Source organism: Rhinoderma darwinii, chromosome 3 (genome assembly GCF_050947455.1).
Source record: "Rhinoderma darwinii isolate aRhiDar2 chromosome 3, aRhiDar2.hap1, whole genome shotgun sequence".
NCBI classification, from domain to species: Eukaryota; Metazoa; Chordata; class Amphibia; order Anura; family Rhinodermatidae; genus Rhinoderma; species Rhinoderma darwinii.
Genome location: NC_134689.1, coordinates 27,135,247 through 27,160,261, shown reverse-complemented (window position 1 = coordinate 27,160,261; position 25,015 = coordinate 27,135,247). Strand labels below are relative to the sequence as shown.

General features: G+C 37.1%; 1 protein-coding gene and 1 long non-coding RNA gene across 2 annotated transcripts in view; one reads left to right on the top strand and one right to left on the bottom strand.

The window, feature by feature from the left end:
- Nucleotides 1-2,867: 2,867 nt before the first annotated feature.
- LOC142748861 (uncharacterized) lies at nt 2,868-24,026 on the bottom strand. The gene is made up of 3 exons (XR_012882320.1): nt 23,944-24,026; nt 6,584-6,911; nt 2,868-3,207 (listed from the first exon to the last, which is right to left on the bottom strand). It is a non-coding gene; the product is annotated as an uncharacterized LOC142748861 (long non-coding RNA).
- Nucleotides 8,189-25,015, top strand: part of CDX1 (caudal type homeobox 1) — a 32,430-nt gene continuing 15,603 nt past the window's right edge. The window contains exons 1-2 of the mRNA XM_075856175.1: nt 8,189-8,621; nt 16,408-16,452. Of these exons, the coding sequence (XP_075712290.1) occupies nt 8,189-8,621; nt 16,408-16,452 (478 nt within the window). The remainder of the gene's footprint in view (nt 8,622-16,407; nt 16,453-25,015) is intronic.

Sequence of the window (25,015 nt, the reverse complement as noted above, 5' to 3'; positions counted from 1 at the left end):
TGAGATAAGATCCACCTTTTCGCCACTTTCAGCTAAATTGTCAGATCCCTTCTGGCTCCCAGTAGTCTGAAGTCGAAAGAATACTCTGCAGATGGCTTTATAGAGAATACAGTACTTTGCATCCAGAGATGTAAATTGAAGCACCTGGACCCCAATGCAAAATCTGTAATAAGGCTCCCCAAATACCATGTACCATTAATAATACTGGTGTCTTCTTATGTGGGACCCCAGGGCCAGGGTGCAATTACTCCCTCTTTTCCCCCTTTAGCTATAAGCAAGTTTCCATCTTGTCAGTATATAGGGGTGGCCTCAAAGGGGTTTTCCAGATATAAGAAATTGATGGCCTATCATCAGGATAGGTGATTAATACCTGATCGGTGGGGCTCTAGCTCTCGGCCCCCCCTTCGATCAGTTGTTATGAAGGGGCCGAAGCGCTCATGCGAGAGCTGCTTTCCCATAATTTCTTATGCTCTGTACTGTGAATCAAAGACACACTTTTAGTGGTGGTCCACAGTATTGCAGCCTTCTCCCATCCAAGTGATTGGAGGGGTGCCGAGAGTTGGACCCCCACCAATCAGGTATTAATGGCCTATCCTGAGAATAGGCCATCAATTTCTTATAACTGGAAAATCTCTTTAATGCTGCTTAATGTGTGCAATGAGTGCAGAATATGCAATACAATAAGACTTCTTTGAATCAACTAATCTACACCATAGTTGTCCGGTCAGACTTGAGTCCCACTTGAGGAACCTCAAATAATTTTATTAGACGATAATCAGGCTGCGTATGGGGGAGATATACTTATTTTGGCAATAAGAAGGGCTCAGAATTGTAGAAAATCTCTAATCTGCATCCTTCCTTTTATAATATTGATCCTTCCAGTGTTATAACTGGTGCATCTTTCCATGTGTCGGATGCACCAGTAGAGTGATTGTCAGTCCTGGGCTTCGTTCACATGTGTGCTAGGGCTCCGTCCCGACGTTCCATCTGAGCTTTCCGTTGGAACGGAGCCCTGACAGACACATTTCCATCACCATTGATTCCAATGGTGACGGATCCGATGCAAATGGTTTCCACTAGTCTCCGTTGTGCAAGGGTTCCGTATTTTTGACGGAATCAATAGCGTAGTCGACTACGCTATTGCTTCCGTCAAAACGACAGAACCCTTGCACAACGGAGACAAACGGAAACCATTGATACCGGATTCATCACCATTGAAATCAATGGAGATGGAAACGGAAACCTATGGTTTCCGTTTGTGTCTGTCAGGGCTCCGTTCCAACGGAAAGCTCAGACGGAACGTCGGAACGGAGCCCTGACGCAGATGTGAACGAAGCCTTAGGATGACTAGATGTTTCACCAAGAAGCTTCTTTTCCAAACATGTTGTTTTATTTTTATTATTCTTTATGTTGAGTTTTATAAAGGAAGACCAGGTTGCATATATTTCTCTGCATATAGCGTAAATAGCCCCACTATAGTTACTTTTTAAAATATAATGACTTGAAAGTATGTAGGGAAAGGGATAAGGGGTAGGACTGTAATTCAGTAATAATGTGCCATATTTAAAGGGTAACTAAACGTTCAACAAACTTCTGCCATGTCATAGTGACATGTCAGAATTTTTGATCGGTGTGGGTCCAAGCACTGAGACCCCCACCAATCGTTAAAACGAAGTGACAGAAGTGCTCGTGTGAGCGCTGAGCCGCTTTGTTTCTGTTTTGGATTTTTTTCCCAGAAAGCCGATGTATCGGAGAACGGGCTCATAGACTTACTCCGCTGCATTGATTTCCGAAAAAAGCCGAACAGAAATGAAGCGGCTGAGCGCTCATACGAGCACTTCTGCCGCTTCGTTTTAGCGATTGGTGGGGGTGTCAGTGCTCGGACCCCAACCGATCAAAACTTCTGACATGTCACTATGACATGTCAGAAGTTTGTTGGACATTTAGTTACCCTTTAAGCATTGATATTGAATGTAAGACCCACAAAGGTAAATAGCTGTGCAACCGGTGTTTATTCCACCCACAATATCTCTAGAATAAATTAAAAAATATGTGTTCTTGGACGTATTCAGATGGACTGAACTACAAGTACAAGGACTGGACTGAACCACAAGTACATGAACTGGACTGAACCACAAGTACAAGGACTGGACTAAATAACAGGTGCATAGACTGGACTGAACCACAAGTACAAAGACTGGACTGAACCACAAGTACATGGACTGGACTGAACCACAAGTACAGGACTGGACTAAATAACAGGTGCATAGACTGGACTGAACCACAAGTACAAGGACTAGTCTGAACCACAAGTACATGGACTGGACTGAACCACAAGTACAAGGACTGGGCTAAATAACAGGTGCATAGACTGGACTGAACCACAAGTACATGGACTGGTGAGAACCACAAATATATGGACTGGAGAGAACCACAAGTACATGGACTGGAGAGAACCACAAGTACATGGACTGAACTGAACCTTAGGTTTGTATATAGTGGTTTTAGCTGAAAAAAAATTTGAAGGTCCACCATGTTAATTTGTTATCAGTCCTTAGCGCATGTTTATTCATAAGCCTGTATTGGACAATTGCTTCCATACTGCAGGTACCACTTCTAGAACCTGCCTTTTGGAGGGTCTCACTGCTAGGGCTCTAAAGCTGTTAGCTGCAAGAGTCTTCAATATAAAACTCGTTGCAGTACGACAGAGTATCCACCAAAATTAATTGGCAATCTTGGTCATGTTTGCGGTCCTCCCTTATAGCTAAGAGAGGGGATCTTTTCTTTGAGGCGTAATAGTAGACAGTATAAACCTTTTGACTCCATATGGAGAAGACAAAATATCCATCTACTTCTATAGTTGGTCATTATTAATTTGCTTAATCTATCAAATTTTTTATTAAAATTAAGACCTAATACAACCGAGTTGACAAATAAAAAAAAAAATAGTTATGATTGTTGGAAGGCAGGGGTGTGCGACCTTTGCGAATGCACATCTGTCTTTCCTACTATAACGAAAGTCAACAAGCTGCTGAGGGTAGACAGTCCGGAGGGTGATGTGCTTCTGTGAATACCTATGACTCCTGCACTTTCACATCCAACCGCCTTGGGGAAAGAGCCCTCTTCCACGGTGCTCGGGGGGAAGATTCTCCATATCTTGTGTATGGGAGGCCGAAGCTCTAGCATTGACCACAGGTTTTTCATTGCCTAAATTAGAGGGAGAAAAAAAAGAGAACACAAGTAAAAGAGCCTTAATGGCACCAAAAATATATTTTAAAAAAATCCAGTGAAGTTTACGATTTGAAAAAATAATGCCGCCCTAAAAATGTACAATAAATAAATTTTTCCAAATCGCAAAACAGAACATAAGATAGAAATATTTGGTATCCCTGAAACGGTCAACACATTAACTATGGTGTAAAAAAAAGTCAGAATAATTTTTTTTCTGCATTACCCGCATAATAAAAAAATAATATAAATGAGACACTCACATGTAGTTCAAAATGTTGTCTAAAAAAATTCCACTTGTCTGTCAAAAAGACCTAATACAACTGTGATCGTTATGGCTGTTGGAATGTGAGAAGGCAAAAGCAAAAATAATTCTTCTCGGCCAACAGTACCCAAATTTAACCAATTAACTGGTTAAATTACAAACTATGCAACATGTAGCTGCCTTTCTCCCTCTTACGGTATGTTCACACATGCCATTTTTGCTATGTTCTATTTAGTAAAGATGGCAGGAAAATATATTCATATATTTTTACAAAAAGAAACAAGCAAAAAAAATGCTCTAAAATTGCAGAAAAAATGCCATGTGTAAACATACCCTTAATAATACTGGCAGCATTATTTTAGTATGGTATACTAGATGGGTGAAAGACGTTGAGATATAGTGTGGCACACTGTGTCTCTATCGCCCAAGGCCCACATAACGATGGAGGCCTGGAGCTGGTCCTGAGCCTCACTTTGCCTCCCTTGAAAGACTAGAGTGGCAGGAGATAGGACTGGCTTGTGAATTAAGTGAGTCTAGGGGGCGCTCTGAGGACTGAGACACCATCTCTACCTACCAAATTGACAGTATGAACCACTTCCCTGTATTTTTCAGCTGCCAGTAAGGTGTGGCTATTGCACTACGTTGCTGGCACAAGAAAAATACAGGCTGTTTATCAGTGTATTAGATATACTCTATCACCTAAAGAGTAACGAAGGGGCAGAAGCTGAGCACTTTGACCCGTCTGCTGTCAATGGCTTTTCTTGGCTCTTCTCAGAGACGCGAGCTAAATTGTGTATTGACTCAGAACGTATATGTCTGTACACTGCTCTGCCCGCATCTCCGATGAAAGGTCAGAAGTTTCTTCAAACAACAGTTAACCTTTAACTCTATGGTGACATTGGACGTACATTTACAGCGCTTTGTAGTTAATGCCAAGCGGCGTAAATGAAGGGCACTAGGATGCTGTGGGCACAGGAGCAGAGCTGTGCCCGCGCTATTGGAGTGGGTGTCAGCTGTGTATCACAGAGATGACTACAATACCGGCCATTTAACTACTTCAAAAGTGACTGCTGCATAATACAATGCAAAAAAAAGTGAAAAAAGTTCAACAAAATGTTCTGGATAAAAAATAAAAATAATCCAAAGTAAAAAATAAAAGAAAAAAACCCCTCTTTTTACCTTATAAAATGCTTTATTATGGAAAAAATAAAGATATAAAAAAATAGTACACCTAATTCGTATCGCGGCAACCGTAACGCCTCGTACTAAATAATGAACAAGTTATTTATCGACGCCATGCTCATACCCTTTCCAAAAAAAGGAATAAAAGTTAATCTATGTTATATGTACCAAAAATGGTGCCAATGAAAACTAAGACTCGTCCAGCAAAAATTCAAACTACCATGAAGCTTCGTTTTGATGTGTTTTCATTGTGCAAAATTACTAAAACATAAAAACAATATCAATTTGTTATCACCAGAGTCGTTATGACCCGTAGAATAAAGTTAACATGTAATTTATACAAAATGGTGAATAAAACGAAACCCCAAAAATTGTGCTGAAATTGCTGGGTTTTTTCCATTCCCCCCCAAAAAATAAAATAAAAGTTTTACAATAGACCATAGTGCCATTAAAAAATACACATGATCTTCATGAGTTATGACTCTCGGAACACAGTGATTAAAATAAAAAAAAATATTTGTGTCTTCAATGCCCAAAACATCTGCGTCCAAAATATGTGTAAGTTGAACTGTATATATGTTAAAGCGGTATCCCGATGCTCTTTTAAGTCCTTAAGGTCACGGCCTATTTTGGATTTCAGGATGCAGCAAATTGTTTTGTTTTTTTCATCACCTTATTCCAAAAGCCATAACTTTTTTATTTACCTGTCTACATAGCCATATGAGAGCTTTTTTTGTGAAATGAGTTGTATTTTTAGTGGTCCATATAACTCATTGATACACATTTATAAATTTTTTAGTGGGAGAAAAGACAATAACAGCAATTACGCCATTTTTTTTCACGCTGTTACTCATTTAATATATATTTATATATATATATATAAAAACATTTTTAGCTTTCTTTTTTGCGTTGTTAAGTTTACGCCACTGTCAAATATGGACAGTTTATATTTTTTATATTTTATTACTTTTGCACGATCAAGCCGATTTCATAAAACCATTATTTTTTTGCATCATCACATTCCAAGAGCCATAACTTTTTGATTTTATTTTTATGATTTACTGGTTATGCCTTATAAGTGGATTTATAATATTAATATTTTTTTCATTATTGTTTTACTTGAAACTTTTTGTTTTTAATAAAATAAATTTAGCATTTTTTTTAATTTTTAGTACCACTAGGGGACTTGTACATGCAATCTTTTATGCTTCTGTAATATATTCAGTACTCCTGCATTGCAGTGTATTATTGTGTTTTTATATAATGTTTACTGACAGGCAACCTAAGGCCGGACCTAATAGGCACATGCATTTGGCAGGCCCGAGGGCCTTTGCTGCGCCCCCAGCTGCCAAAATGGCCTATTGTCCCCCTGCGACAGGGTCGCCGCCTCCCTCTGTTAAACTCCTTAGGTGCAGTTGTTGTTATTGACTTCGGCATCTAAGGTTTTAAATTGCCGGGATTGGAGTTAACTCTGATCTTTGCCATTAGAGCTGGATGTCAACTGTAAGTTACAGCCGGCACCCTCTAGTAATGGCGCAGGCACAGCTTATGGGCCCACACCCTCACTGAGTTATTATAGAATGGTGGATTGCAAGAATGACCAGCGAGCCACGACGTTCTATTATGGGGTTAAAATGCTATTCCAACAACAGGGTACAATCTATCCTACAGCCGGCCCTGATTAAAACTAATAATACAATTTAATGTAATGTAGTTGTCCAATGCACTTTTAATGGTATTCAGTGATTTGCATAAAAGGACAAACCTAACATTGAAAAATCCCTTCGTATGTTGATGTTTTTTTATTTTTATCAAATTTACTTGGGGCCTTATATTGTAAAATATGAGTATTGAATTAAATTTAAAGGGAATCTGGCACCAGCATTTAATCTATTGAAATCTACTCACCCCTCACTGGCCTCTGCTGTCAAAAGTTAATTGCCATTATCTGCTCCCCTAAACTCCTCCTCCGACCGTAAATAACGGTCAGCAAACATTTTGCGCTTTTTATGGTAATAATCCGTCAGTCTCGATCGTTCCTCTTCTTGCTGAAATCTCATCTGAGATAGTGCACATGCGCCCATCATGTATTGTCCGACACCCTTCCCTGCTTCATCTGGGCCTCAAATTTAGTTACTGCGCATGCGCAGTATAGTGTCCCGTTGTGCGCACGCACCAGAACAGGACATCGATGCGCAAGCGTGGCATTTTGTGTGTGCTGGGGGGAGACGAGGACCTGTCAATCAAAAGAAAGGAGGTGGGGTTAACTGGGAAAGACTTGAGGAATGAAGATATGACACTTTTCGAACAAAGAAATTACTCTTTTAAGCTCATTAGCATACAGCCCGGTAACCCTAAAAATACTGAATAATAAAGGTACAGAGCAACTTAGAAGATAATTATAGGTTACATAAAAAATTATTTTGCACCCACTACCACCAGGTATTGCTGGTTTAATAGGTGAAATGCTGGTGGCAAGTTCGCTTTAAGGGTTGTTCGGGATAAAAAAAAAAGGTATATGGGCTGTGTATGGTACTACAACTCATTCCTATTCAAGTAGATTTGACTAAGCTGCAATATCAGACACAGCCCATGAAAAAGAGTGGTGCTGTTTCTGGAGAAAAAAAAACTGAGCTTTTTTCTAATCAACCTCTTTTAATATGAAAACAGCCATTATAAAATTTGGTTGGTTATCCTCATATAATCCACTACCTAGTTTTCCTATAATAAATAATTGTGCATGCTTAAGCATAACCTTTGACCACTTCAATGCAAGACACATCACATAAACAGAACTAATCTGGCATGTACGTATTGTAACGCACACACTTCACAAACACATACAATTGTAAGACTGAATGTACAAAGGTGATCCAACGTGAGCAAGATAAGATAAAAAAATTGGGACCAACAACTAAAAGACGTAAAAAAAGCCACAAAAATGATAACACATTCTATTTCGCATTACTTTTCAGCAGTTGCCACGTACATTTAACGACTTCCTTTAGAGAGTGGAGCTGGTATTTCAAGGACAGCGTTCACCTGTTCTTCAGTATATGACTTATCTGGTTACGTTGAACCCAGGAAGGTCTGTAAGTTTAACATAGTAAAAACCTTTCAGTGTTTGACTTGGATCCCGAGTGCTTTGGTTTGTTAATTGAGTTTGCAGTATTGTCCTTGGGGTGATTTTTTTTTCCTGGAGACACACACACACTGACACACACCGGGGCTATCTGTTAAGTAATTTGTACTATTTGAATTCACCTAGTGGCTTCCACTTTGATTCTTGCACTTGAGTCTCTTTGAAATGCAAAGCTGTCTTTCAATGCAAATCCTGGGCCTACTGGCCCAATAAAAGGGTTTAGACAGGGAGGTGCCTATCAAAGTGATTGCTCGTGAGCTGCCAAGGAAGGTGAACAACAGTCAACCAGGAAGAAGTAGAGCAGAGTTGAGAAGAAAACTCTCATGACACAGCTGGGAGGCACATTATGTGCACTGGACTAATCTTTGAAAATGTACGTGGGTTATCTTTTGGATAAGGACAACAATATGTACCCCAACCCCGTCAGGCATCCTGGACTGAATCTCAACCCCCAAAATTATGTTCCTGCACCTCCTCAGTATTCCGATTTTGCCAGCTACCATCATGTCCCTGGGATTAACAGCGATCCACATCATGGGCAGCCTGGTGGCACCTGGAGCTCCCCGTATGCTCCTAGCAGAGATGACTGGCATTCTTATGGACCAGGACCAGCAGCATCTTCTGCCAACCCTGGACAGATTGGATTCAGCCCACCTGATTTTAATTCTGTTCAGCCACCAGGCTCGGGACTTTTGCCACCAACAATGAACAGCACTGCGCCTCCTTTGTCCCCTAATGCACAAAGGCGCAATCCTTACGAATGGATGAGGCGTAGTGGAGTGCCACACAGTAATCCCAGTAATGGTGAGTACAGCGTATTTATATTTACAAAGAAAGACACTTGTTATAGACAGTTGTAGATGTCGGCGTTTATGGGTATATATTTTTGTAAAAATCTTTCTGTAATTTTGTTTTACTTATTTTATTGAATTTTGTCAAAATGGTTATGGAACAAATAGACATATCTTCCCACACTATATCTGCCACAGTGTTGTAACGTTGATGATATATTTTTTTAATATGGACATTATTTTTGAAGAACGTTTTTGAATTCATTTAAATTTTTTAGTTAATTTTTTGTATTTTATTTTTAACTTATACCAATTTATCTCAATTGATATATATATATACAGAGCATCTACATTATGTAGGACCCTATACCTATTTGTTCTGACTGATTATCTACTCTTTCTGTAGAGATACAAGTTACATTCACATGCAGAACACTTTTATATAATTTTTTTCTCTGGATAAAGTTGCTTTACGCAATTTCTATACAAACTGCAGTGCATCAAACATTAGTACGTTGTGTTTTATTATGTTTTTTTTTATACCACTCACACATATTTGCCTTCAGTAAAGGATTAGTTTACATAAAAAAAGTGCAATATTAAAATTTACTAAGCCTATCGATAAATCCAAAATGCTCCAAAAATGTTTAGTGAATTATTGTGAGACTATCAGTAGTTTTCCTTGATGCTTCATATGGGAGGCGATATTTCTATTTATAATTTATAAATTTTTTATAGTCTTATGCCATGGATACATGTTGTTCCGGTTTCAAGTTGTGCTGTACACATCTGTTGAGAAGTATGTGACTTGCTGCATCAACCTTTTTGGATCACCCTTTAGCGCATAGCAGGTCTCCTGATAATAAGCGGATTACGGGGTCCCCCTACCAGGACCTACCAAAATTAGCTGTTATAGACAGAGGAAACGACTTTAGTATTGCTTGCGGTAAAATTGCCCTTTTAACAGAACGTTGGAGTAAATGGGCCATGGATGATGTATGAACAAGCTCCCTCCAGGGGGAAACTTGCTTTTTGTTGGATCTCCAGCTTTTTGCTTTATTACATTCACAGAGCCTAAGGCCACGTTCAGACGTGGCAGAATTGCTGTTGATTTCCGCTGTGGACAGTCCACAGTGGAATTCTGTAGTAGCCATTTTTTACATTTGTTTCTATACATTTTTAAGAAACTTAGTTCAGACGTTGCGGAAACTAACTGTGCGGAAATCAGGCAGCGGTGCAGAACTTTCCCTCCACAGCATGCACATTATGTTGCGTGGAAGAAGCAGAATTTCACGGCGGATTTCAGCCTTTGCATTGCAAAAACTGAAATCTGTGGCAAGTCTGCTGTGATATCTGCAATGTCTGAATTACCTGTCAAATATGCAAATGTTGGTGCAGATTCTTTGCGTAATTGCCCCGAATCTGCACCAACATCTGCAGCGGAAAAATTCTTCCTCGTCTGAACGTGGTCTAATAGAGCATATGGATAGCGATTGTATAAGCCCCTTAATGTTAATTGATTGATCCATTATGAAGTGCAACACTGTCATCTATACTAGCAATTGTATAACTTGCCTACTCGCTTGTCATATCTATTGCTCCAGTGAATTTGACAGTTGTTTACGACTATAGGCGGGAAACTTGGTTCTGACAGGTCTGGGAACGGGGATATTCCACTCATTACATGCATATTTGGTCAAGTCAAATTACCATATAAATAAGAGTAAAAGGGCAGATATAGATCTGATGTCTATGGTCAGCTTTAGATTTAGTGGTTTAATAATCTTTGGTTAATAAATGTGGCACAGTGATCAGCAACACAACACTTGGGCCATGGGTTCGACTCCCAACTAAAGTAGCATTTTTGTGAAGTTTGCAGGTTTCATTTCACATGTATAATGGAAGGAGAATTGATTTGACTAAGAAATATTGACCTAGTGGTTTAAAACATCAAATAGATTTTAAAAAAATAAAAAAATTGATCAGTGTTACCAAGTGTTATTTTGGAATTTCAAATCATTTGGATCTTTAGTTGGCCATTGACATTGAATTGCTGTTGGCCGACCAAACTATGTTCCCCAAGTCACCTATACACATACATGCTTGTATTGGGAAGGGATAAGCAGCTGCCAAACATCTCTGATGCCACTTATCTCCCTGGGGAACAAAAGATCGTACAGGTTAAAATCGAACCTACCCAGTCGTTCTTTATTCGGCTACGTCCATATACAGAAGAAATCCGCTGGCTCTCATTGAAATCAGTGGATCTTCTGAGAAAAATTTAATGTGTACGGACAACTTTTGTTATGGTCCATATTTATATATTTTTATTGGCCTAATCTGTTTGCTTTAACTGCACAGTAAAAAAAATCATAAAAAAGTCATCTTAGGCCAGAAATGCACATCTGTTTATTCCAATAGTTACACATTAAAAATGTTTTTTACATGGCAACACAATTCCTTTCAGTAATGTATTTGTTTGTATATTAGTGTGAAGTTTTGTTGTATTTTATTGATTTAATTTATTCCGTTGATTAAATATTTTAATATGTAGAGGCCTAGGGGTAATTACATTTTAATGTTTGGAGCTAGCTACCATCTAATTTATGGTGTCTGGTCCCTAGGAAGACAATAGCATTTCCAGGACCACAATGATCTTACATGAAAAAAAAAGAGTTTTTTTTTAGTTTTTTGAATTGCTTTTTGGTATATGCAATTGATAGATAAAATATAAAAGAAATAGTTCTTAAGTATATTTTGTCTGTCTTTGTAGGAGACTCTAGTTTTATGAGAAGTAATACAATTGTTTGATAATTAAAAGTAATTTTACAAAAAGGAAAAAAAAGTTTCTGATGAATTGTTTAAGGAGCCCGGTAGAAAATTTAATTGAGCACTTCAAAGTCAATAGTTGGTACAATTGTAATTTTTTTTAGGACAATAGTTTTCACAATATCAATAGTAACATAATTTATAGCTAAAAAAAAAAAGCATCGGTCCACCAAGTTTACCGTAATATTCTGTAATGTTGATCCACAGGAAGGCAAAAACTTCCATGAGGAAAAGCCAATTTTTCTCATCTTATGGTATAAAATTCTTCCGAAATTATATGTCAATCAGAATAAATTCCTGGATCTTCAGTAATCTAGTAATCATACCTTTTAATATTATTATGCTCACGTTAGACATCCAGGCGCCATTTGAACTCTTTTTGTGAATTCATCATGACAACTTCCTTTGGCAAATAGTTCCATATTTTCACTGCTCTTACAGTAAAGAATCCCCTTTTATGCTGTTGTAGAAACTTTTTTTTCCTCTAAATGTAGAGGATGCCCCCTTGTTATAACAAATATTCAATATTGGCTATAGTAATTGTAATATTATATATAACTGAGAACGGCCCCATGGAGTAGGGTGAAACATTGCATTTGAGTGAATACAAGGATCCTTTACTTTTTCACTATGATTGGAATGCTGCCCCATATTTGCATTTTTTGCTCTCTCTCTTTATATATATATATATATATATATATATATATATGTATATACATCTATATATACATCTATATACATCTATATATATATATATATATATATATATATATATATATATATATATATATATATATATATATATATATATATATAGAATATTAGTAGGAAGAAAGAAAAGGCTGGCACTGTTGAACCAGTAATAATTGGAATAGGAGTGTATCGAATGGCTTCTTTTCCTTAATGGATTTTTGCAGGTAAGTTGCCCCGGAGTTGCTCATCGGAAGTATAGCGCAAACCAACTTGATATAAATATAAAAATTGTCGAGGCACTCACCGTACTTGCAACACAGTTACACAGTTAGCTAATTCCACATCCTGACCGAGATCTTTCGAATAAAGTGTTGCAAGTTCGGTGAGTGCCTCGACAATTTTTATATTTATATATATATATAAACAGCTATATATATATATATATATAAAAATAATAAGTAAAAAAATTAAATGTATGTATATATATATATATATATATATATATATATATATATATATATATATATATATATGAAAGTATGGTAAATATTGTGTTTTATAGCATTTTATTTGCACATAAAAAGGGCAATGGAAAAATTACAGCTCAGCATAATTCAGATTAAAGGCTATGAAAACCTTTGATGCCATTTTTTTTATGAAATGTATCTGTTTTGGCATACTAAAAAATTTCTAATATAGTTTTATTAAAATTTTTATTTAAACTTATATTTGATTGCTAGTAAGGTTAGATTGTGTGTCAGAGGCACACAGGAGCCGCTGTCAATGGAGTCATCAGTCCAGTGGATACATAGAAACTGCATTGCTACAACTAAATACAATTTTTTATAAAAACTATATTAGAAAAATAGTTACTACACCAAAACACATACATGACATTAAAAAATCAATGCCTTTCATAGCCTTCAAATCTAAAAAAAAAAAAAAAACATCAGTGTGAGGAGACCATAACACTTTCAGACCTGATCAAACATGCCAAACATTAGCATTTTATAAAACCGTACAATTAATATAAAATAATAATTATCAGTCCACCATGGATTGTCACTAAACTGTGGTGACGAGCATAAAAATAAGAAACGATTTACATATATATATATATATATATATATATATATATATATATATATATATACATACACACACACACACATATATATATATTATATATATATCTTTATATATCTATATATATATCTATATATATATATATATGTGTGTGTGTGTGTGTGTATGTATATATATATATATACTGTATATTTAAATAATGCATGATTATAAAAATATCATACAAAATCTTAAAATGTTAACATAAATATTATAAATATATTTATTTATTTATACACACACATATATATATACACACACACACACACACACACACACACACACACACACACACACACACACACACACACACACACACACACACACACTGTATATTTAAATAATGCATAATTATAAAAATATCATCCAAAATCAAAATAACATATTAACACAAATATTTAAAATAGAAAAAATATAAATACTAATTATTTAAACTGATAAGATATAACATACAAAATATGTTGTTGATACAAAAGATATGAGAATTGACCTGAAGCTTCTGTGTTCTGCATGAAAGTATTTGCCTTGCAATTTGGTGATTTTATATGACAAAGTTTTTTTTAAAGGCACTTGTAAGAAATACAATTTAGACCATTTATTTGTCATTGGTCATTAAACATCAATCATAAATCACGGTTGTAAAGTTTAAACAGCGATGCTGACACTTTACAGCTTATTACAGTATTATAAGAAACCGTGCCATAATATAACAGTAAATGTAGTAAATGTAAGTAAGTAAATGTAATTTTAATAACAGTGAGGCAATAATTTACAACTGTAGGAGAGATTCAATAAATAGATAATCTATAGATAGTAAAAATAATTAAATACACAAAGGCACTGTGATGTATAAAATAAACCCAATAAAGTGAAATGTTTACTTAAAAAAAAAAAAAGCTATATTATTATTATTATTAGGTTACTTTTTACATCCTATTACTACTTTATGACAGTAAAGAAGAATGTTTTTTGCTAGTTGGTGAGTGTCGTGGAATCTTTCTCCTTACAACTCTATTATTATTATTAGATTATTATTTGTTGTTGTCAGAAGATTTTCCTTATTTTTCTTCTGTTGGCGTGTACATGGCCGAGTTGTAAAGATCCATAATAAGGTGCACATAAAATTCTATGGAGGACCTCCTGTACCTCCATATGCCTCCCGATTCCATACAGAGGTTATTTTCATACAGAATCCGGCAGGAAAAAAAATTATGACATGTTCCACTGGATACTATATTATGGAGGTATTCTTCTCCTGAAGATTTACTTCTGGGGGCAATATCTAAATAATATGCAAATAATAATATACAGAGGCGAAAAATAGTAGCACGTGGAAGGACTTAGGCTCCATTGTATGGCGCTATGGGGACACCATGTGTCACTGTTTAGGTCTGTAAACACCCCTCTGCCGTGTGTATGAGGCCCAAGAGAATGGAAGTATAATTTTGCCCCGTACCAATGAAAGTAATGAATGCTGATTTTGAAAGTAACGGGTGACATCAGCCCATATATATATACATATATATATATATATATATATATATATATATATATATATATATATATATATATATATATATATATATGTATATAACCACATCGGTCACTCCTTAGTAATTGTGGTCTTAAAGTTCTTGGACCGTTCTGATTCACCTGAACACTGCATTTAAAGCCTCTCTTGACTTTTGTTGTTCATAGACAATATTAATTTATTTTTATTACTAATGATTTGATATTTTGGAGATTTTTCTAAATCATTTACCTATATTTGCTACAATCAGAATTTTTCCCATTGAAAAATAATCATAATTTTAGCCTTTGCATTCATATTGGCCCAAGAACCATGTATATGCTAACATTTCATGATAATGACCTCCTATCGATTATTGATGGTGCCTAAACAATTGTTTACAACCAATGAAGAGCTGTTTAGATACAATATTTATTTTTTATCATAAGTACCAACATTATCATTAATAATAATGTAAAGTGTATGAGAGGAGGGGGAATGAGCGATCATTCTAATAAACCCCCTTACGATTGTTTTACACAATCATTGCTACATGAAAGTAAACGAGCGCCGATTGACTTTCTATATCGTCCATCAGCACTCGCTACCGGGAGTTTATCTGCTCGTATAAAAGGACTGTTAATCAGACGGACGATATAACCCTTACATCATATTGTTAAGGTATAAAATACTTTATAGATTTTTATTAGGTCTTGAAAACCTTTTCAATAACTTGATTTGTTAGAGTTAAAAGAGATGATGTCCAAGTCATGATACACCTTTAGGGGCCACAACTCTTCTTCATGACTTGTGGTGCCCTCGATAACCTCAAGTCTCGATAACAGCATCTGGTAAATATGCAATGACACATACACTAGCAGATTTGCCGATGAACGGGCGTTTCGCCAGTCATTGGCTTGTGTAAAAGGGCCTTTATTGCTCCTAAAGTAAGATACATTCGCACTATTCTTCCTCATGGTGTCTTCTCTTCATTCACATACTATGATTATAGTGGGAATAATGTTGAATGCATTTTATTCTAATCTGATAACAGACTTGTTTTCCACTATTTTTGGTCATTTTTGATTGGATCTTTTTGATTTTTTTTTATGTATAAGCATTACACTACGTCAATACGTAATGTTCTAGTTTACACTTTACTGCATAGGCCTGACACTTCTAAATACTGTCGCGTTGCATTTATACATTTGAATGTGTGAATATCCATGAGTATATATATATATATATATATATATATATATATATATATATATACACGCAGGCATTACGTGGATCTACATGTTCCAGTCTCAACATAGGTTTTCGGTGCCTGGCTTACAATAATTTAAATGCACTATGACTATTTCTGGCTAATCCACCTGTGCAAATTGTGATGTCATTAGATATATATATATATATATATATATATATATATATATATATATATATATATATATATATATATATATATATATATATATATATATATATATATATATATATACATATATATATATATATTGAACTTATAAAAATCCTTTTTTGAAAAAAAGTTGTTGGTTTTCCAATTATAGACATTGGAATTCCACATTCCTCGCTCTCATGCAATTTGTGATTACATATAATTTCTGTTGTCTCATAGAAAATCTTGTATTGATCCCAGGCAAGGGTGAGGAGCAAGGACAAGGTAAGACTGATTTTTTTTTTCCCTAGAAAGTGGAAGCAAGTCCCCATGAAAAACCAAATAAGCATGTTTTGCAAATTGGAGTTCAAAGGCTGCCTGGGCAGCATTTGATAGAAGGTAGTACTTTAACCCTGTAATTTCAATAGACCTATTGTTTCTTTAGGTCGTTAACATTATCTTTGTAGCATCAAACAAGGTTAGGAACAGCTTTTCCTTTTTCTTTTAAAAGTTTCAATTTTGGTTCCTAAAGATAATGTAACTGGACCAGAAAAAAAAAAAATACGAAAAATACAAAAATAGCAAAAACTTTTCTTTGATTTGTCACTTTTAAACCCAGTTTTCAGCATAAAAGTTGATGCCTTTACAACCATAGTGTCAGTGAGATATTTCAATGTGTACGGTCAGCTTAAAGCGGGATATACACATAAGATAAGGTAGGCAATCATTCTACAGACAGCCATATTCACATACCTACCAGTAAAAATCTATGCCCGTGGGTTCATATAGTTTCAGTATGGATTGCTTTTATTATAGGGAGAAACAAAGATTCGGGTGGGTTAAAATCCAATCTGTCTGACTTTTGTTTCCCTTCCGTCAAAAAACACTCCGGCTGACCCATATACATGAGATTGACAGAAGATCTCATCACAATTGACAGGATCCCCCAACAAATATCTAATCTGTATTGCCAGCAACTTGACTTTGTGAATACTATCTTATTCTTTGAAGGGTCTTTAAACTCTTAGGGCTCATTCACACGAATATCGATAACATCAGTGTGCTGTGCATGGAAACCATTGATTTCAATGGCGCCGTTCACACGTGCGTGAGTTTTCACGTAGCGAGAGTCCGCTGCGTGAAACTTACTGCATGTCCTATATTGGTGTATTTTCACACATCTACGCGCCCATTGAAGTCAATGGGTGCGTGAAAACCACGCACCGCACCGCACACGGATGCACATCCGTGTGTGGTGCGCAATTTGCGCATCAATTAGATTGAAAAAAAAAAGATATGCTTTGCCACTCGCAAAGCACACTGATGCATAACACAACACATACGGACCAGATTCACGTGCGTTTTTCACGCACACGAATTTGATACGCTCATGTGAATGTAGCCTTAGCCTTGGGCGTTGCGTTATTGCATTAGTGTGCTTTGCGAGTGGCATGCTTTTTCTACACATTCGCAAAACACTTCTTTTTTTTTTTTTTAAAGGAATTGATGTACAAATCCTGCACTGCACTCAGATGTGCATCCGTGTGCGGTACGTAGTTTTCACGCACCCATTGACTTCAAAGGGCGTGTGGGTGAGTGAAAACACACCAATATAGCACATGCAGTGAGTTCACGCAACGGAATCTCGCTGTGTGAAAACTCCTGCATGTGTGAACGGCCCCATTGAAATCAATGGGGCCGTGTGCTGTGCGTTGTTTCAATGCACAGCACATGGACAAGAAACACATTCGTATGAATGAACCCTAAGTGTACCTTTATATCAAGTACCAAGTATTGTGGGTTGTTTGGACTGCAAATAAAGCATATTTTATGAACATGAGGGTATCATGGGACTACCCAGACTCTCAAAATTGGATGCAGACAGGAACACTTGCCTCCATTCAACCAACATTTGGATATATGAAACGTTTGAAAACATAAAAGTACAAATTTATCCTATAGTTGCTCCAAGTCGGAACCACTTGATTTAGTACCAGAGACATAAGAAGGATTACCAATGATGATGATTGTCTCTGGCCACCTTAACTTTGGTCAACTTTTTGAAACTACCATGAACTCTACTTACCTATATGTACCTCGTAATACACAATTAATGTTCTTAGTGTTTTTGTTTTTTTGAAGATTAAAGTAGGAATTACTACATTCAAGCTCTTGTAATTATTGTAAATGTTCACAAGCCATTGTTTTTTTTAGCACTTTGTATTTTTTTCACACTGTTTTTTAGATTTTTGTTTGATTGTGTGCATTTTATATAACATGTATTTTCATTATTTCCAGATATCTTATATTTTCCCATTATCATTTACACAATTTAAAGCATATTTAATAACTAGGGTCAATTCATCAAACATTGCATCACGTATGACCAGCTGTACTTTTATGGAGGTCACGAGGGAGGGGGTAATAGTTAAATCTGGAAGTGATTCTCTTAGAGAAATCAAAATGTTACAAGTACTTGTGTTTCTGATGTAAATCAAGTATAGTGAGATCTTGAAGAGACTTGTGTGCAGGAAGAGGGAGGGGAGAGACGGGAGTCTTCATAGATATCATTGTTCTCAGGCTTTGTCTTGAGTTGTTCTGGGTGGAGATATAGAAAGAAGAGGCTTTGATCTTGGATACAATTCTTCCATTTTAAATTCAGAAGGTTCTTCTTGCTCATTGAAAATACAGAATAAGAAAAATTGCATGAGAAAGTCCACAGAGGTCCATCTTACCGGCTGTAGCTGCAAGACTTCCTCTTAATGTAAAAGAACAAACTCTTCTAAGACCATATAACATATAAATGGTTTAACTCACAGGAAATGCAGAAGATTCTAGCATCCCCCATAGTAGAACAATTTTTTTTTGCAAAAGTTGGAATTTTTGTTGGACTCTATATTGTAATATTAAAAAACATTTCCACCTTAAAAAAAATGACCAATAACTGTAGTGCATAACTTCTTTTTCATTCACTATTTTTTTTATTTTGTACAGTTGTTTCTTGGTAACTGTTTTACATTATTGACAACAGAAAATTACAGATTCTTTAGGAGTTGTCACCTATTTTTGTAGACTCTTGAAGGACAATTTCCATAATACAGGGGCAAACAAAGTTTTAATGTATAACCTATAACAGATTTATGCAGCAGATTGGAAAAAACTTCTACTGTAGGCATTGTAACAACTCCCATTTCCTGTGGTCAATTTTGGAAAATTTTGGGAAAAGAAACATTTATGCTGGTCAAATCTTACAGATGCAAGTTGACTTTAAAGAGGCTCTGTCACCACATTATAAGTGCCCTATCTCCTATATAAGGAGATCGGCGCTATAATGTAGGTGACAGTAATACTTTTTATTTTAAAAAACGATCTGTTTTCACCACTTTATTAGCGATTTTAGATTTATGCTGAGTTGCTTAATGCCCAAGTGGGCGTGTTTTACTTTAGACCAAGTGGGCGTTGTACAGAGGAGTGTATGACACTGACCAATCAGCGTCATGCACTCCTCTCCATTAATTTAGGCAGTGCATAGGGATCCTTTTAGATCAGTATGTGCTGTCTTATACTAACACATTAACAATACTGAAGTGTTTAGACAGTCAATAGACATTCCACGGGATGTCTATTCACAATCTCTGCACTTCGTTACTGTTTCTATGGTAGTTACAGCAGAGGACGCGTAATCTTGTTGTAACCTGCCATCTTCAGCGTAATCTCGCGAGATTACGCTTCCTCTGCTGTAACTACCACAGAAACAGTAACGAAGTGCAGAGATTGTGAATAGACGTCCCATGGAATGTCTATTCACTGTCTAAACACTTCAGTATTGTTAATGTGTTAGTAAAAGACAGCACATAGCGATCTAAAAGGATCCCTATGTGCTGCCTAAATGAATGGAGAGGAGTGCATGACGCTGATTGGTCAGCGTCATACACTCCTCTGTACAACGCCCACTTGGTCTAAAGTAAAAACACGCCCACTTGGGCGTTAAGCAACTCATTAGCATAAATCTAAAATCGCTAGAGTAATATCAAAGCGAGTACTGTGAATGGACATAGAAACTCATACAGATATATGACAGTAAGTAATGAATCAGTAAACTGCATGGTATAGGGTGCAGGTAATCAGCCCAAGAGACATATATATATATATAGAAGGGTATACTTATCAGTAAGTTGTGTATATGGAAGTCCATAGGAGGTCTCTGTTAATTGAGGCAATTCAATCGTTCCTCCAGTGAGCAGTAGTCTCATGTCCTTCTTAACTTTGGAAGTAAAGTGACGACAGATCAGGCATACCTCCTCCGTATTGTCTGCTGGGGTTTCCCAGATGAAAGGGAGATAGTCTGCAGCAAGTGTATCAGTACTCCAGTAAGTAAGAGTCACGGAGCAAGATCCCTTCCCGGGACCGGGAACAAGGTGACGACAGGGCAGACTCACGTCCTCTGCGTCTGTGCAATAAGAGACCTCCAAAATGTAAGTGGTCGTCTTGCCGTGAGTGCGTTTTCCAGTTTGAATAAATTGCACCATAAGTATAGTGCCCTTCTTATCTGGTTCATAAAGCTGCAGGGTTAGCCCCAAGTAGGAGTGCACATCTCCTCAGGTTTCTTGCCCACTGTGCTCGCAGTGTCCAGATTTCATGCAGGACGTGCGTGTATTTCAGTTATCTCCAGATCAAACCGTGGCCATGGTTTTCCGGCGTGTGAGGTCACATAGAACGCCGACGCGTTTCATCACTGACGTGACTTTTCCTCAGGGCGTTTGTTAGTATATTATACTATCTACCTTTAAGAAATTATCTCAGTCAGAAAGAAAATGTGTCATTATATTCCTACATAGTCCATGTAGCTGAAGACCCTAAGATTTCATAAGGACCAATAGCTGATAGCTGTTAGGGCAGGTGTTCAACGTCTAATGGTAGCCATACCTTTGAGATAGCTGTTGGCTGAACTCACACATACATCTAAAGTCCCTATTACACTGGCCAATGATCGGGCAAACTAACGTTCATATGAACGCTCGTTCTCGATCATTGCCCTGTGTAATCAAGGCAACGATCAGCCGATGAGTGAGCAAACTTACGCAGACTTAAAAATCATCGTTGTCGGCAGCACATCTACCTGTGTAATCATAAAAATGTGATGCCGACTTGATGAAAATGTATGGGGACGAGCAATCGTAGTAACGAGCGCTTATCCCCATACATGTCTCTATGATCGCCGCTCGTTTACAAATCACACGGCCCATGTCGGGCCGTGTAATAGTACCCTAACTATGGTAGACGAAATCTGTGAAAAACTACAAATGAAAAGGCTTTGCAGTTTGATCCATCTTATTATAGTGTCAACATGTGACTACAGTGTACAAAACGGCCACCTATAAGACTAGACTATAGATGGCTCAGGAAGGTCATACTAAATAAATTATACTATTAAAAGCCTACTATTACACCTAATCCATTTACAGTATATCTAAGATATTGTATACACCCAATATATTATACCTTTGGCTTTACAGTTGCCATAGACATCAACTTTTAGTTGGTGGATCCTGACAATTGCATGGGGATTCCATGACAAGCTAATACTTATGTGACATTAAAGGGAATGTGTCGCTAGAATTATTTTTTTTTTTCAGTTAAACAATTAGTATTTGAGTGATTACACATTGTTTTAATTTTTTTTATTTTTTCACAAGTGCTGGTCACTAGAGGGAGCAGTTCCAAAAATTCCTGCATGGCCACAGTGGTAAAGTAACCTCATTGATTTATGCTGCAAATTTGGGGTGGACACACTCTCCTCTAGTGTCCTCACACAATCCCCCCTCTCTTCTTCTGGCTAGTGCCAGGAGAAGGAGGGGTTTGAAGGTCTTCAAACCTCCTACACTGTGTACCGCCATTTTCTGAGCGACTGCACAGTGTCGGAGGATTAGATAGAGGGCTCAGCAGACAGTATCACACGAACATAATACACACATCACATACACGAAAATAAATTACCTGCTCCTACCGCCGCCGCCTCCTCTGGTCTACGCTCCTTGCGCCTTCGCTTCGTTGAACATATGGCGGGAAGCCGCGTCCGGAAGTCGTCATCTTACTGTCCGGCAGCGGCTTCCGCTCCACATGAAAATGGCGCCGGATTTGGCTCTACAAAAGAGCTTTGTTTTGGTCTGTGTGGGAGCGGCGCATGCGCCGTTCCCACACAGACGGCATACGCTTTGTGAATGGAACGGCTCCCGTTTGCATTCTCTATGGGGCTGTATGTGCCGTATCCCACCTCTGTATGTGGCGTTAATCGACACATACAGAGATGAAAAAAAAAATGGCAGCCCCCATAGAGAAGTAAAAGTAAGAACACAGTAAAAAGTTTAAAGTCACAACACTAATAAATACAATTTTTGTTTATATTTAATTAAATGCAATATAATATATAAAAAAAAAAATCATGACACCTTCCCTTTAAAGGAGTTGTCCACTTTAGAAATTCCTCTTTTGTCTGCAAAGGCTCCTGACTATAAGTTAATGACAAGGTGTCCTCGTGCTAAGAACCTCAATGATCAACTTAATCTAGCAGCAAATGTTTCATTCCCATATGGTGCTGCCACAGGAAAAATAAAGCATTACACGGTGCCGATTTGAGGGGTTAACCGGGACTTTATTCAATCAACAGCAGGACTGGGGATGTCATAACATACTAAAGTAGCAGATACTGAGCCCCTGAAGTGCTCCCTGCTCTGGCGCTGAGGTCCCGTTTTCCACAGCTCTGGTCACGGAAGCTCCAGCAGCGGTCATGTACCGCTGCAGTCAATCCTGGCCTCAACCGACATGTGCTGTTCATTGCAGAATAGCCACTGAGGCCAGCGATTGGCTGCAGAAACATGTGACTGATGATGGAATGGCAGAACACGGGAGCTCAGCGCTGGAGCGGGGATCACTTCAACTGAGTATCTGCTAGTTTATTATGTTATGTCATCCCCTGCCCTGCAGCCGATTGTGAAATGTCTTGATAACCACTTTAATATCGATGGACTGTCCATGTAATGTATAGATGAGCCAAGCCCTCCAGAAAGGGAGATTATCTCTTTCTACCTAGTCTTTGCTCTGGTAAACAGATAAGGGTCCTGAATAGAAGACCCCCTTGATTACCTCAGAATTTCATAGTACGGTATTTGAACATGAGTTTTCTAAAACAAGAACCTGGTTCAATTCTTTGTTTCCCTTTGAGATACAGTTGTCTGACAAAACGCTATGCCCTGTGCTCAAGTAAAATAACTGGAATGTCCTTCTGAGTACTATGGAAAACTAAGTAGTTTTTTTTTAAAATAAAAAGTAATCAAAAAGTAGTATGTATCCCAAAAAGCTACCAATAAAAACCACAGCTCGGCCCACAAAAATTCAGCCAACAAACCACTCCATCAATGGAAAAATATAAGAATATGGCGACACCAGACACGTTTTTTAACAAATAGTTTTTTCATTTCTCTAAAAGTAGTACATCATGAAAAAACTAGATAAATATGATATAATATCGTAATAACCCACAGAATAAAGTTAACACAATGTTTTTACCGCACAGTGAACACTGCAAAAACAAAATACAAAAAACAATGGAGGAATCGCTGTTTTTTTTCCTATTCCACCCTACAAAAAGTTTTATTTTTTCATTTCCCAGTAAATTATATGGTATATTAAATGGTGCCATTAAAGACTACAACTTGTCTTGCAAAAAACCAAGCCTTCATATGGCTACAATAGAAAAGTAAAAAACGTATGGCTTACTGAACATTGTGTTGGTGAAACTTCTCGTCTTATATGGTCAACTTTAGAATTCCAGAAAAAGACGGCATTGGGTTTTGGTTATGATTTCCACATTTACATGTAGCATGTACCTGTAGAAAAAATAGACTGTCTCTACCTCATAGGCTACATGCACACGCTGCATATTATGCTGCAGAAAATATGCACCAAAAGCACAGTAAAACGCAGAAAATTCGCAGGTAAAAGCCGCACCTAATCGTGCATTTTTTTATGCGTTTTTCGGTTCAGTTTTTACGTTTTGATGTGTAAATTGGTGCATTTTCCCTCAGAACTAGGCAGATACAATTCGCAAGCCGAAACAAAAGATTACTGCAGATTTTATAATACGAACCACAGGTCAATTTCCATGAAGAAAAAAGCTGCAGCGTGTACATGACATTTCCTACTTTCTTACAGTACTTTGCTGTTACTGTATTACGCTGAAGTTTGGCTGCACGCAAAACCGCGCAGCAAAACCGCACATAATACGCATCGTGTGCATTGAGCCTTAAAGTTCTCACTTGAGATAATTAGGGACAGGGTTAATGTGCCACTGATTATTACTTTAGCTTCTGTAGAAATCAATAAAGGTGGGTCTCAAAAATCTGCCCAGATTAGACAGTTGTCTACAGTTGGGAAAGGAAATTAATACCGTGCCTATCACATGGACAGTTATAAATCATTATACACGTTAGAGGAATATAAATGAAGTGGCTCATTAATGCTGATAAATAAACAGACGGCTTACGTGGATACTAATGTGAAAATGGCTCAAAGGTGCCGTCCTTTTCTCGTATAGTAAGTCTATAGGAGACAAACAGCCCTTCACTCAGTATTTGTATATGGAGTCAGTATAATCAGTATCTATGTACCTACCAAGGGTGTAGCTATAGGAGGTGCAGAGGTTGGAGTCGCAAACCAAAAGGCCCCTCTGTCAGATATACAGACACTAGTATTATAAATTACACATGGTAGGTAGAAGCTCTGTGACCAATTTTATATTGGGGCCGAAGAGCTTCAAGTAGGAGCGACTTACATAAATAAATTGCAAACA